Source organism: Montipora foliosa, chromosome 9 (assembly GCF_036669935.1).
Source record: "Montipora foliosa isolate CH-2021 chromosome 9, ASM3666993v2, whole genome shotgun sequence".
Classification (NCBI taxonomy): domain Eukaryota; kingdom Metazoa; phylum Cnidaria; class Anthozoa; order Scleractinia; family Acroporidae; genus Montipora; species Montipora foliosa.
The window spans coordinates 15,094,257-15,106,756 of NC_090877.1; the positions used below are offsets into that span (position 1 = coordinate 15,094,257).

Consider the following 12,500-nt stretch of genomic DNA (forward strand, 5'->3'; position numbering starts at 1 on the left):
AAAGCACCAATCAAATCTGGAAAAAATTGGACATGTGTGGCGGGCCGAAAATAGGGGGGAAACGCGGGGAAGCAAGTCGTGTTGTAGGTCGTGATCTTGAGTTTGGCAGTTAAAGAAAAAGGTGCGAGATTTTTACCCAATCTTGACGTGTCGTGAAATTCAAACGCGGTCATAGTTAAAGCATGAGGATTGTGGGGAACTGTATTGTAAGTAACAATTAAACACAACATTTTAAAGACACCCATCTGGAAGGACGCAATAGCTGGCTATTAACAACGCATGATAAAGATTAATTTGGGATTCGGGTCACCGAAGACAAATGCGTTCGTGGTCCGAGTGTGGTTTAAACCTGAAGACGCAATGCAAGTCAGGAACCCACACCACTAGTCTAGACCACTCACGTGACAAAATACCGCTGTTCGGAATTTCAAAAACCACCTACGCGCGTTTGGATAAAAGCAAGCATACAACCTTCTTCTTTTGCCATGGAAAAAAGTGGGCGGATCTCTTGTATTTTTAATATCTGCTTGGCTTTATCCCGACATAGGCATGTATTTTCAAATTCCGATCTGGCTAATTGAATCAAAACTTTGGCGAAATCGAATGGTAATCTTAACGGCAATCACCAAGCATACAATCCGAAAGCAAAGCTGGATGCAAATTCTTTTGACAGACACTGAATTTCAAATATCCATTCAAATAGAGTATAAAATTTATATAGTCGCATAAACCTACCTTTATTACCGATGGCTGCATATAGCAAACAAATTGCAAACAATGCCTCCTCATCATCATTGCTACAGTCAAGACTTTCATGTATTGCTTCCAGAAACATACTAAAACGATAACGAGGTAAAGAGACAAAAAGATGGAGTAGTTCTTCAGCGAAAACTCTTATTCTCTTAAAGGTCAAAACACTTCTAGAGGCAGGTTCTTAAGGTTCTATAAAATTCCATCACACTTTAAGAATGACAAAAATTGCGGGGCATGGCAAACATTTAAATATTTTGCAGGATGCAGGGCCCCCAAACCCCTTTAAGAGGGTGCTGTTGGCTTAAAGTCTAGGAAATGGTCAAATTGTGTACCTGTGGACAACGAGGAGTCCATTTGTTTTGCTTAATCCGTCGAGCAGGCTGCATGAAAAAAATAATCTCGGGAAAGATGGCCGTGCGTAATCCGTATTCAGATTACGCCATCTTTTCCGCGTTGCTTTTTTGGGACTGCTCGTAGACTACTGGATCTGCCCCATGGTCCCTTCGTTCTTGTTGTTGGTTTGTCTATTTTGCTCAAAACCTAAGCGGCGCCGTATACAAATTTTCAATTCAAATGATGTCATACTTTGCCAATGGTGCCAATGGTGAACTTTGAATGAAACTATTCCCCTAAGCACAATTAAAGGTTTTGTATTGGAAAACAAACAACGAGCCGAAAGAGATCTATTGTTTTCCCAGAGATTGCAAGATGCATTGCAATTAAGAGCTATGCAGTAAACTCCAAATGGCATTGGCGTCAACCGAGCCGGCATGCAGGAAGCGGAACACTGTTTTGAAACGAGGATATCAGAGGAAGCAGCTCAGTTGCCAATTTATAAAACACTCTTGCGTTCAAGGGGTTACAAAATCCATCCCATTTATCAGTCGTAGCAGAATCAAAGTCGCGAACAGTTTTGTACTATCATAAAAACTACATTTGTATGCAATACTCCAGCGCCTTTCAAAGCATACCTGTCTCGCTGGAAATCTTTAGGTCTTTTTATTGCACTCTGAAATAAAAAAAATCATGAAGTACCATAGTTACGCACATTAATTCTTCACAAAATGGATTCAACATGGCTACCAAGTATACAATGAAGTTTTTGTACCTTAATACTTTCCGTTTCATTGTTTTCATCCTCAGCCACCGCATTTTGAGCTACAAAATTAAACAGCACAGTTAATACACCGATCCACGTTCGCCACGACGATACACGTTGTTATTGCCGAATAGCTTACAATGGAAAAGTGGAAATCAGTCAACCCCAAGACAATAGACCTTATCCGTATTCTCGTGATTAGAATGGAACAAGCATATGATGGAGCCTTTTTTGGGAAATTCGATTCCTGTTTTGTCATCGATGGAGCATTTCACGGAAAGTAGTTTTAGTAATGAAGGTATCACACCGGGAGGTGCGGAGGTGGGTAGAAAAGAGCAAGCAGGCTTCCTCCTTTCAAACCAAAGTCACTACCCAGGGAGGTCATGGAAACTATTATTGGATGTCCTTTTCATTTACATCCAGAGTTACTAGGATCAGGGATGGGAATCTGCTTCTGGCTCTGACCAATACAAGAGTGTAGTAGTGAGATGTTCTTCACAGAACCTACGCCAAGGCTACAGGATGATGCCGATGTGGTACTAGAATGAATGTTTACTGCATGCATGCAAACAATTGTGCATATACCATGCAGATGCTGCACTGAGTACAATACTTGCCATGTAATGGACGACTCTCTATGGTTGTTTCCTCCTGGGTACTTTCACCAGTGGTGGCAGGTGGCGTAGAATAACTAGAGGATGAGTCGGTATCTGATTCACTGTCAGTTTGACCCAGTGGAGTCTGTATCAGAGGGACTTGCACTGGACTCAAATCAGAGACTGCAAAACGATCATGGAAAGTTACGAAACAATACATTAATTTTAAATTTTGGGTAGCCTGTTCCTGGTTCCCAGATAGTCGGGAGAGCTAAATAAAGCTCAGGGGCCCGTTTATCGAAAGCCCCAAAACGTTTTGGGTCTTTTTCGGGTGTCTTAATTCCCTTCTGTATTCTATGAACGGAGAGATTTTTAAGTCAGCAAACTTCAGTATCATATTTCTTTTTGTTATCTTGAAAACCTGTTAAAACATCAGCTTATGAAAACAAGCGGAAGGAAGTTTTCGTAAATGCCTTTCGGGTCTAAAAGTTATCGGGACTTTTGAGAAACCGGCTCCAGGCCCCATTCACAAGAAGTCTTTCCGCTTTTCCGACTATCTGGGAGCCTGGAAAAGGCTAAATTGTGGAAGGCTGAGCAGTTACCAAAAAATCATTATTTCACAATAAGAGAAGGGAAGACGTCATGCACTAATAAGGACTTGGGACCTTGCGGAAATTCACTTTTTCTCTGGTAAGTAAGATATAAATAAATCAGCTAATCAGTCTAAATAAATATAATAACTAAATGACAACAGTTCCACTTAAAATCTTGCGTTCATCTTTATGGGTCAAGCATGGCAAGTTAGAGTTATGAATTAAGTTTCCAAGAGTTTTATATTGGAACCTAAATCGATTTGTCTAACTTCTCCCTAGGAATTATTCCTTTTAATTTGGATTCTTTATCTTTCTACCTACCTTGCGTTTTTGGGGACCTCTTTTTGTCACGAAGAGTTCCATCTTGGTTGCCTAATGTACAATTGCGATTACAATCAAATGATTTTAGTGCTATTGAATTTGTGGAAATTTTCGGAAAGAGAGAGGGAACCAAACCCAATTTCTTCTTCTGAGGACGACAATCAACCAAGTTATCTACCTTTGTCCACGAACATCAAACTACTTAGAACTTTTAACACTTGCAATGTTTCAATCTTAGCTTTATTTGTAGACTACTGAAGGAAAAGCATGGCCCAGTTGTCAGGGGAATAAAATTTGCACGCGGTCACGGTTGCGTTGGGTTTCATATCCTGATTTTGTTACAGGTTGGTTTGTCTCCAGAGGTCTTGGATTCAACTCTGTTGCACTTTGTTAATAGCCAAAATGCTATAGCTTCCCTCCAGTTGATGTTTTTAATCATGTTATAGTACCTTGCAATCAGACTATTAAAAGCACTCATGTCCAGAATTAAACATAATTAGATGAATGCCCAATTGGGATGCCCAACAAGAAGTGTCCCTTTAAATCTAAGTACTTGCTACTACAGTGTATTTCTAGCATTATTTTTTAATTGGAGAGGATAAATTTACCTGAGGACTGGAGTTCAGAGGATATCAGTGTTGTACCCAATTCAAATCTCCCGGGATTAAGAATATTTGTGTGTTGTATTTGCATAATAATGAAGCATTCATATTTAAATGATATGGAAATACCTGGAACAAAACGTTTCATTCCCAAAGGGTTTGAATTGGGTACAACATTGAGTTAGCCGATTAGGTCTATACACCTTATTCCAAAATGGCCACTGATTTATGCGGATACAAATTGGCCCTTGTTGCCTCGTTCAAGATAAAATATTCTTTTGAATTTTAAGCTTAAGAACGAAGCATCAAGGGCTTATTTGAATAAAAACAAAAGAATATTTAAATGACGGCCATTTTGGAATAAGGTGTATTCCCAAACAGAAGTGATGCTGGAGTTAGGGACAATCACAAGGGGACACTTCCAAAAAATTACCGTAAAGACCCGCAGATAAGCCGCGCTTTTTTCCCAAAAATCGTCGCTATAAATCAGGGGTGCGGCTTATCTGAAGGAAAATTTGAAAAAGGCTGCTTCCAGTGTCTAGTTTTCCATCTTCGCGTCTGATCTAATACCTGGTTACTAAGCTACGAACGTTCCGCTCACGTTCTTTGTTGTAATGCAAAATCTATGGAAAAACTGTGTTGATTGAAGAAATTCCTGTCAACAAATACCAGAAAAAGATCAATCATATGTCAAAGTTGGTAGAAACGATGTTCATTATATCAAAGTGTTAAAATTGAGGGTGAGAATTTGAAGTATTTTCCGTTTCAAGGTTAATAGTGAGTTCACGTTCGATGAACAGTGGGTGAAGAAGACTTCTAAAGACTTGACTTTGGATTTCTTTCGATTTCTTCCAAACAACCTTTTTTCCAAAATTTGAGCTGCTAAATTCAGGATGCGGCTTATCTGTGGTTGTTTACCGTAATGCGTATCAAAATTGTCATGCATCTAATTACAAGTGTTTCTGGACATACATGTATCGCTTATTAAAGTGGTGCGCCTGCAATGACTTGTATGCTAAGTGCACTTCCACTACAAAAAAAAAGCATGTTTACAATTCTAACTGCTTAGCTATGAAGACATGAAATGGAGCAACTTCAGAATACCCGGCCACTCACACCCCTCCTTAAATCTACTGCTCCCATGGTCCACAGTCTGCAGTCGGCTAGGAAGTGTGGCAGTGTTTAAGTGAAGTGCTACCGCGGGCCGCAGTGCCGCAGTGGATGAATAAGCAATGAACTAAGGTGTTGAAATGAAGTGCTACCACGATCCGCAGTCCCGCAGTGGATGAATAAGGAATGAACTAAGTGTTGAAATGAAGTGCTACCACGGTCCGCAGTCCCGCAGTGGATGAATAAGGAATGAACTAAGTGTTGAAGACTCATTCAGGCACACCTACCTTTCACATAAAACTTTGAATTAGCTACATGCAAAGATCGCCCTCTGGAAAGACTCCCCAACACTGGTGTCTTGCCAAGGAAGGAATATCCCTCTGTATTGACCCCAAGGGCAACAAGTGACTCTTCCAAAGTTTCCTCCGGTCGCTGAAAGGTCCTTACACTTGCCAGTGAGTTGCTCGTAGAGCATGCCTGTTGGGGATATTAGTTGCTAAATGTCAATACCTTATCTTGAAATGATAACAAAACCAAAAATTAATTATTGAGAACCCGACTACCTGAATGCTTTGATTTCTTAGACTTTATACTGAGTTGGGAGCAGGTTTTACATTAACGATATTCCTTGAATAGGAGAATTACTACCGCCCTCCCCTCCCTTATAAAATTAGTAGACTCTCCACACTTACCTTTCTGAGGGGTAAAGGAGAGTCCTCTGGAGTCCCTACTTCATCACCATTAACAAGTACATCAACCAGGCTGGAGACAAGCGGAGGGTGGGACATGATTAAGAGAATCTTAAATGTTAGAAAAAAAAGGTCATTAATTTTTTTTGACTACAGCACACACAAACCAAATAAAGTTAAATACAAAGGTCCATTTTATACCAATGATGATTTCTACAAAAATTCCTCAAATCTGGAGCAAAATAAAAACCAGCCTAAAATTGAATGTCCAAGTGGACCATTTTGAATATACCCCCAGATATTGTTAAGTTGTGGGGAAAAAGTGAGAACAGGTAAATATTGTTTCCACATAATTTGATATGAAATAAATTTTCAAGGAGCAAGGATGGCACATTCGTTTCGTGCGCGGCTTTGGTGCAAGAGGTCCTGAATTCGATTCCCGGATCTCACATCCTTGTTTCGACTTCTTTCCTTTCAGTGTAGCTATGTAGCTTTAAGTAATGTTTAAAAAACCAGCAGCAGTGTTTTATCAGGGTTTAAAAACACGAGGTGTAGCCCAGTGTTTTTAGACCTGATAAAACATGTGCTGTGAGTGTTTTGAAGGGCTTAAAAAACATTCCACAAAGAGCGGGTCCCTCTGGACTCAAAACAATGGTTCAAATTGTGAAAGGTGAATATTAGCATACAAGAAAAACAAGCTATGCCTTATTAGTATTCTTTATATAAAGAATACTAACAAGGAGTGTTTTATCAGGATATAAAGCTCATACATGTGACATTTTATCGGTGTTTTGATAGGCTGTTAGGTGCATGAATTATTAATAAGTTTTTTAAATATCCGTAAAACGGAGCACTGATGGAGATGGGGCAGTAAAACAAGTGCACCATCAACTTCAGGTTCGTCAGTTGAATTACTGTTACAAGTTATCGGCGTTAAATAAGGTTCCTTTACTTTACTAAACAGAATAATGAAACAGTTTACATGTAATACAGTTGGGATGGAAAAACTTCTTACTTTCCACATTCATAGGAAGTTTGTGGAAGACCTTACAAAACAAAAAGTTAATGTTTGGCTGTTTTTCAGGCGAATGGCCACTGAATGTGTCAATGAACAGATAACTAATTCAAGTCATTTTTGCCAACACTTACTTGAGAAAGAAGAAATAGAGAGACCATCGCTCCAAGTCGAGGAGTATCCTAAACAAATAACGCAGCTATGTGCATAATTTCATTGAGACATCATCTGTAGTTATTGTTACAAAATAAAGCAAGACCTTGAGACAAAAAGACCAACAAAATATATATTGCCTGTAACCCATTGACCCCTGCGATTGACACATAATGGATTTTACTCTAATGCCAGACGATTTTAATTTCATCAATGGGGGGGCATCCTAGGGCGTTTGTGGTGTGAATGTGTTCCAAGTTATTATTATCACCTGCTGAGAAAACGTTCATGGAGTACTTTTCTTCTTTCGTTCACTAAACTCATTTTAAAAAACGTACATTGTTCTTTAAGAACATTAAGTACATAATGTTACATAACCTCCCAAGACCCACATTTGGACCTCATGATTTTGAAGCCTAGAAATCAAATTTTTCATGTTCTATAACTTTCCAGGTTTTCAAGACCCCTACAAGCCCAGTTTTAAAAAAGCATAGAGATTACCAAGGGATTTTGTTTCGCCCTCCTAGAATTCATTAGCGATTCATTAGTTCAACTACCAATCAGCCGATGCATACCACGTCATATCCATGTGTTTGGATACCAGATTAAATGCAGTATAGCATCCTCCAATGAGAGAGATACATGTATATACCACATGTACAGGGTGTATATGTATGTGACAATGCATAAGTTATTTTTATTTCATTGAAAAGTCATACAAAAAACTCTTATTTCACGCTTCATCATGGTATCCAGACATTTGGAAACAAAAGCAATTATAATTGGCCTGCAGCCTTGTGCTTTAACTGTTTCTTGATGTCTGGATATGCCGATGAAGAACGCCCATCTTTTTTTGATACATTGCAATCTTGAATCTCCTTGCACAAAATTCCAAATAGTTTAATACCAACCTGTTCCATGCTGGGCCTGTTTCTAACCAGAGAGTAAATGTACAGAGGAATTAGCAGACGATTGATAAAATGTCCAGTTAAAACATCATTGACATCTTGAATGTTGAGTGACAAAATATCGTGCAGGTAATGTAAGTGGTCCAAATGCTCTGCGACCAGATCCTTCAGTCTGTCGCACTTGAGATGGCTAACAAAAAAAGAAAATAATGCCAAGATTCATGATTTTTTTTATCACAGAAAAAGATAACTTTCACCCTTTTCCAGTCTTTCCCAAGAGTGACACTTTAAGATTTTAGTCTGTCTAATGCTCTATTCGTCCATGGGGCTGAATGGGTTATCAACATCTACAAGCAATTACAAAAAGGGTTGAGACGCTCACTGTTAACAACTGTACAATGTGTGTGATTCAAGTCAGCACGTCTTCAACCCTCCTTCCCCCCCCCCCTTCCCCCCAAGCAAAGTTGCTGCCATCTCCATTGGCATTCAAACTAAACGGTATCAACATCAAAAAAGGGGGGAGGGGAGGGAGAAGCATTGTGATTTTCTTATGAACTTGAAGAGGGGTTTTAGGAAGAAGACGTGAATCTTCAATTCAGTTTAGTCTCAACCTTTTTTTAACCCCATCCTTCCCAAAAGTGATTTTACTGGGAAGGGGGGAAGAGGGGGGGGGGGGGGGGGTGAGAGGGGTGACAGAAAGGGTTAAAATTGACTCATCAATCATTGTATGTAGTTGCTGCTCAAGAGGTAAATACCTTTTTGTAGTGTCTTGGTATACCATATCAGCACATCAGAATACTAAATACTACTAACATTGAATCAATGTTGTGGCAATTAGGTACCTAACTTTTTGGTGCTGGAGGTGTTGGACCCTATTTGAGAGCAGGATTTATTCACCTACAATACATACATGTACAATACATACTTAATTGCCCACTCCCCACGGCAGCTTTTCAAGGTCAATGAAACAATCAACGAGATGACAGAACCAAACAGTAACAACAACTGTTAAGATTCCCAACTGGCCAAAGGCACGTTTACCAGTTGGCTATTTACAAATGCAGCTGAGACATTGAACCAAGGAATACAAGGAAGAAATTCAACAAGAGTGGTCAGAATGGGTCTTAAAGCCTAGATCCTAACCATTGGGCTGCACTGAAGTGAGTAGAAAGAGATTTGAATGCATAGCAAGGTTGACAACCCTTTATCCTCAAAGTCACGGGATTATTACCCTTTCCCAATAAACTTTAAAACCTTTACTAAAATCAATGTTTTGCAATGTCAAACATATCACTGCATGTTCTCGGTAATTACCAAAAGGAAAAACTTACTGTGATTCTTTGAAGACACAGTTGTTAAGTTCAATAGCATGATTGCCAATAAACCACACCAGGTTCCAAAAGTAAGGATCCGCTGTCTTGTCACGGATAAAGTTGAGCATGTTCTTGTCACCGACTAAAATCAAATTTGGAAGGTGTTATACTACTGTAAATGGACATTTTACTTGTAAAATAGAGTTAACTACTTGGTGCACTCTTACATCTGCTTATCAACCCAACAAGAAACCATATGGTTCTCATCAAATAAAACAGTGCATAACAAGGAGCATGATAAAGACTCTTTTATTTAATCAATGCAATCTGCATACCTGAATGGACATATCTTTGTTTATATAGAATACATGCTAGCATTGTTGGGAGTTTGTAATTTATATCAAGCTATGCTCTTATCAGATCGATAACATTGTACGCTCAATTGATGCCACTTTGCATTGCATGCAGCAGGTTGGGTGGCGCGCCTTACCCACCATCACCATCTCAGCTGTGGTCTGCACCACACTTTGCAGGCTCAGATTAGTACTTGTCACTTCCAGCTGTATGTCGCAGGATGTTTCACTGCCACCCTACTCCATTGCCCATTTATGCTCAGGGTGTGTCGCCACCACCCTAACTTGTTGATTTGCCAGGTGTGTTGCTGCCACCCCTTTATTGCTCAGGGTGTGTCACTGCCACCCTCATTAGTTGCATCACAGGGATGTTGCTGCCATCCCCATACAGTCACTTGCAGGGTGTGTTGCGGCCACCCTTCCTTGCACTAGGGTGCACCCAATAACTGCAGTCCCATTTACTGCTGAAGACTGTGTAGTCCTATTGTATCACTATGACATAATGCACTATATACATGTAAAGCTATAAATTAGTTAACCAATTACCATTTTGAATTATCCATTATAAGTAAACTTAGGGTATCTTTACAGTAGTTAGCAGTAATCCAAATAACCTGCGATCAGGCGTACTTTTCTTTAGACAGAGCGGAAAAGGTGCACCTGATACAATTTCTTAACGAGTCGTCTGCCGGTAGTCCAGAATCTGGACTTTACTCTGATTGGCCGAAAAACAATAAAGCTCTTGGAGCCTCTCTCCAATTGGTTACATAATTGCAAAAAAATCGGCTAACAACTGATCAAATTATGGCCACTGAGAAGGATTTGAAGCGGAATGATGTTTAGGCTCTGTTTACAGCTGCTGTTGCTTCGACTTCAGATTTTTTTTCAAAAACCTTTAAAGGAAAGACAGAGAGAATGTATCCAAAGAATGATTTTTCGGACAGAAGACATTCCTACGGGATTTGACAATAGTGTTATTTACAGTCCCAAACATTCTAGAAAAAATGCATTGTTCTACTTCCAACGACTCAAAAATATTAAGGCAGAGGGGTCAAAATAAAGTCAAAACATGAGAAGAATGCGAGACAAAAATGCGAGAAACTTCAATCTGATGTGAGCATAAATTATAAATTCTTTTATTGGCAATAAAAATCAGCCAATGAAGGCGCAAGAATTTTGCAGTTATCGTAAAATTTGTTTTTGTCGAGTCTTTCCTTGAATCGCAACCTGCCCTGCAGGTAATTTGCGGTAAAATCTGATTGGCTCCTGTTTATAGCATGACAAGTGATAACATCATTCTTGACAGGTGGGTGGCAGATGACTCATTAAGAAAAGTACGCCTGATTGCAGGTTATAATCCATATTTCTTTTGACTTTTGGTATTTTAAATTTTTATTAATGTTAACTTATTATTAATAAAAGTACCTCTGTAGACATTGAGAGTGAGAGTCCGTACAGCTATTCTGACCATGCTCTCGGAATGGTTGAAAAACTTGATGGCCTCAGTGTACAATGGAAAGTCATTCTTGTGCTGAAAAATGAGAGGAAAAGGGTGATGAAAAAACATGAAAGGGAATGAAAACAACAGTACTACATCAAAAAGTTGTGTACATGTTGTAGTTCAATTTTGACTTTGGAAACATAGACTTCTGCTGTTCAGGCAATGGACATAACCTTACGAACAACTTTACAAGTCGAACGCTTACTTCTGAATAGTTGTCATTCTCCCATTTACTTGTGATTTGACGTCCTCTACGTGCTATTCTTTGGTATGCTAAGATTAGAGTGTCGTAGAGTTAACTCTTTGGGTTAACAGATTTTCTGTCAGGTGTTTGCAGTTTTCCTTGGTGGTATGTCCGTTTCTTTCTTTGCAATGTCTTTAGTTGTGACTGAGATAGTTTGCCTTCCGTTTCTCTCGAATCACCACTCGATTTTTCACTTTGAATTTTCAAGTATTCCATTGCTGCATTGTAAAATTGATCTTCGATAAACATGGTTAGTTGTGATGTATTTCGCTTCTGCTTTTGCTTAAAGTCATCTAATCTTTGAAAAAGTATTTCGTGTGATAAACACTGCATTGTCGAGCTGTTTTCTAAGTCTAAGTCCAAGTCTAAGGGTGCGTTCAATTGATCGTATTCCGGAATAAGAATGCATGGAATATAAGGTAGAAATCCTTCGTTTTTGTGGTGATTCACATAAAAATTGTCAAACATCCACTAAAATGCTATTTTAAACATATTTTTGTTGTCCTTGCTGTTTTGAAACATGCCAAACATACTGTTTTAATCATCACTCCACGTATTCTTATTCTGGAATAGGGTCAATCGAATGCGCCCTAAATGTGAATAAATTGAAGTTTGGACTGAGAGTGGCATGGGATGAATAATAAAATATTTGGACAGAGAACCCCTAAAAACCACAGCCCTGTTTTTTAACTACACCCCCAAAAAAGGAAAATCCCTTTTTTAGACAGTTGATAAAAATAAATCAGTACAATTAAAATTGTACCAGTTCAATATATTCTGTACCAGTTCAGAAAAAATTGTACCAAAGGAACAAATTGTACTACAACATACACAAGTACCATAATAAAAATATTATTATTATTATTATTATTATTATTATTATTTATTAATTTAAAACCAATCTCAATAAGCTATTGTTGTTTTGCAATTTCTATTTGCTGTAATTAATTTTTTACTGCATTCACCTTAACCCCTTGACACCCAAACGGCCTGAACTGGCGAGACTATGGCAATATTTTACTCTGTCTAACGCCAGATAATTTTACTCGACAATGGGGAACCCCGCGAGTCAATGGGTTAAGTAACAGATAATACTTTTGTTTAACCCACTGACTCTTGAGAGTTAGACTTAACACATTTTACTCTGTCTAATAACAGATGATTTTAATCCTCAACTGGGACCCGTGTCCTAGGGCATTTGAGGTGTCAATGGGTTAATTCATTTTAATTTCTACTTTGCATGCTCCAGG

General features: G+C 38.8%; 1 protein-coding gene across 1 annotated transcript in view; it reads right to left on the minus strand.

Annotated features, from left to right (window-relative positions):
- The window catches only part of LOC137970085 (protein CLEC16A-like), a 36,526-nt gene that overhangs the window by 17,388 nt on the left and 6,638 nt on the right, over positions 1–12,500 (minus strand). Inside the window, exons 6-16 of the mRNA XM_068816560.1 lie at positions 10,931–11,036; positions 9,171–9,294; positions 7,843–8,029; positions 6,913–6,960; positions 5,767–5,874; positions 5,362–5,551; positions 3,363–3,413; positions 2,470–2,631; positions 1,862–1,911; positions 1,725–1,762; positions 736–836 (exon numbers count right to left, since the gene is read on the minus strand). Coding sequence (XP_068672661.1) covers positions 736–836; positions 1,725–1,762; positions 1,862–1,911; positions 2,470–2,631; positions 3,363–3,413; positions 5,362–5,551; positions 5,767–5,874; positions 6,913–6,960; positions 7,843–8,029; positions 9,171–9,294; positions 10,931–11,036 — 1,165 coding nt within the window. The remainder of the gene's footprint in view (positions 1–735; positions 837–1,724; positions 1,763–1,861; positions 1,912–2,469; positions 2,632–3,362; positions 3,414–5,361; positions 5,552–5,766; positions 5,875–6,912; positions 6,961–7,842; positions 8,030–9,170; positions 9,295–10,930; positions 11,037–12,500) is intronic.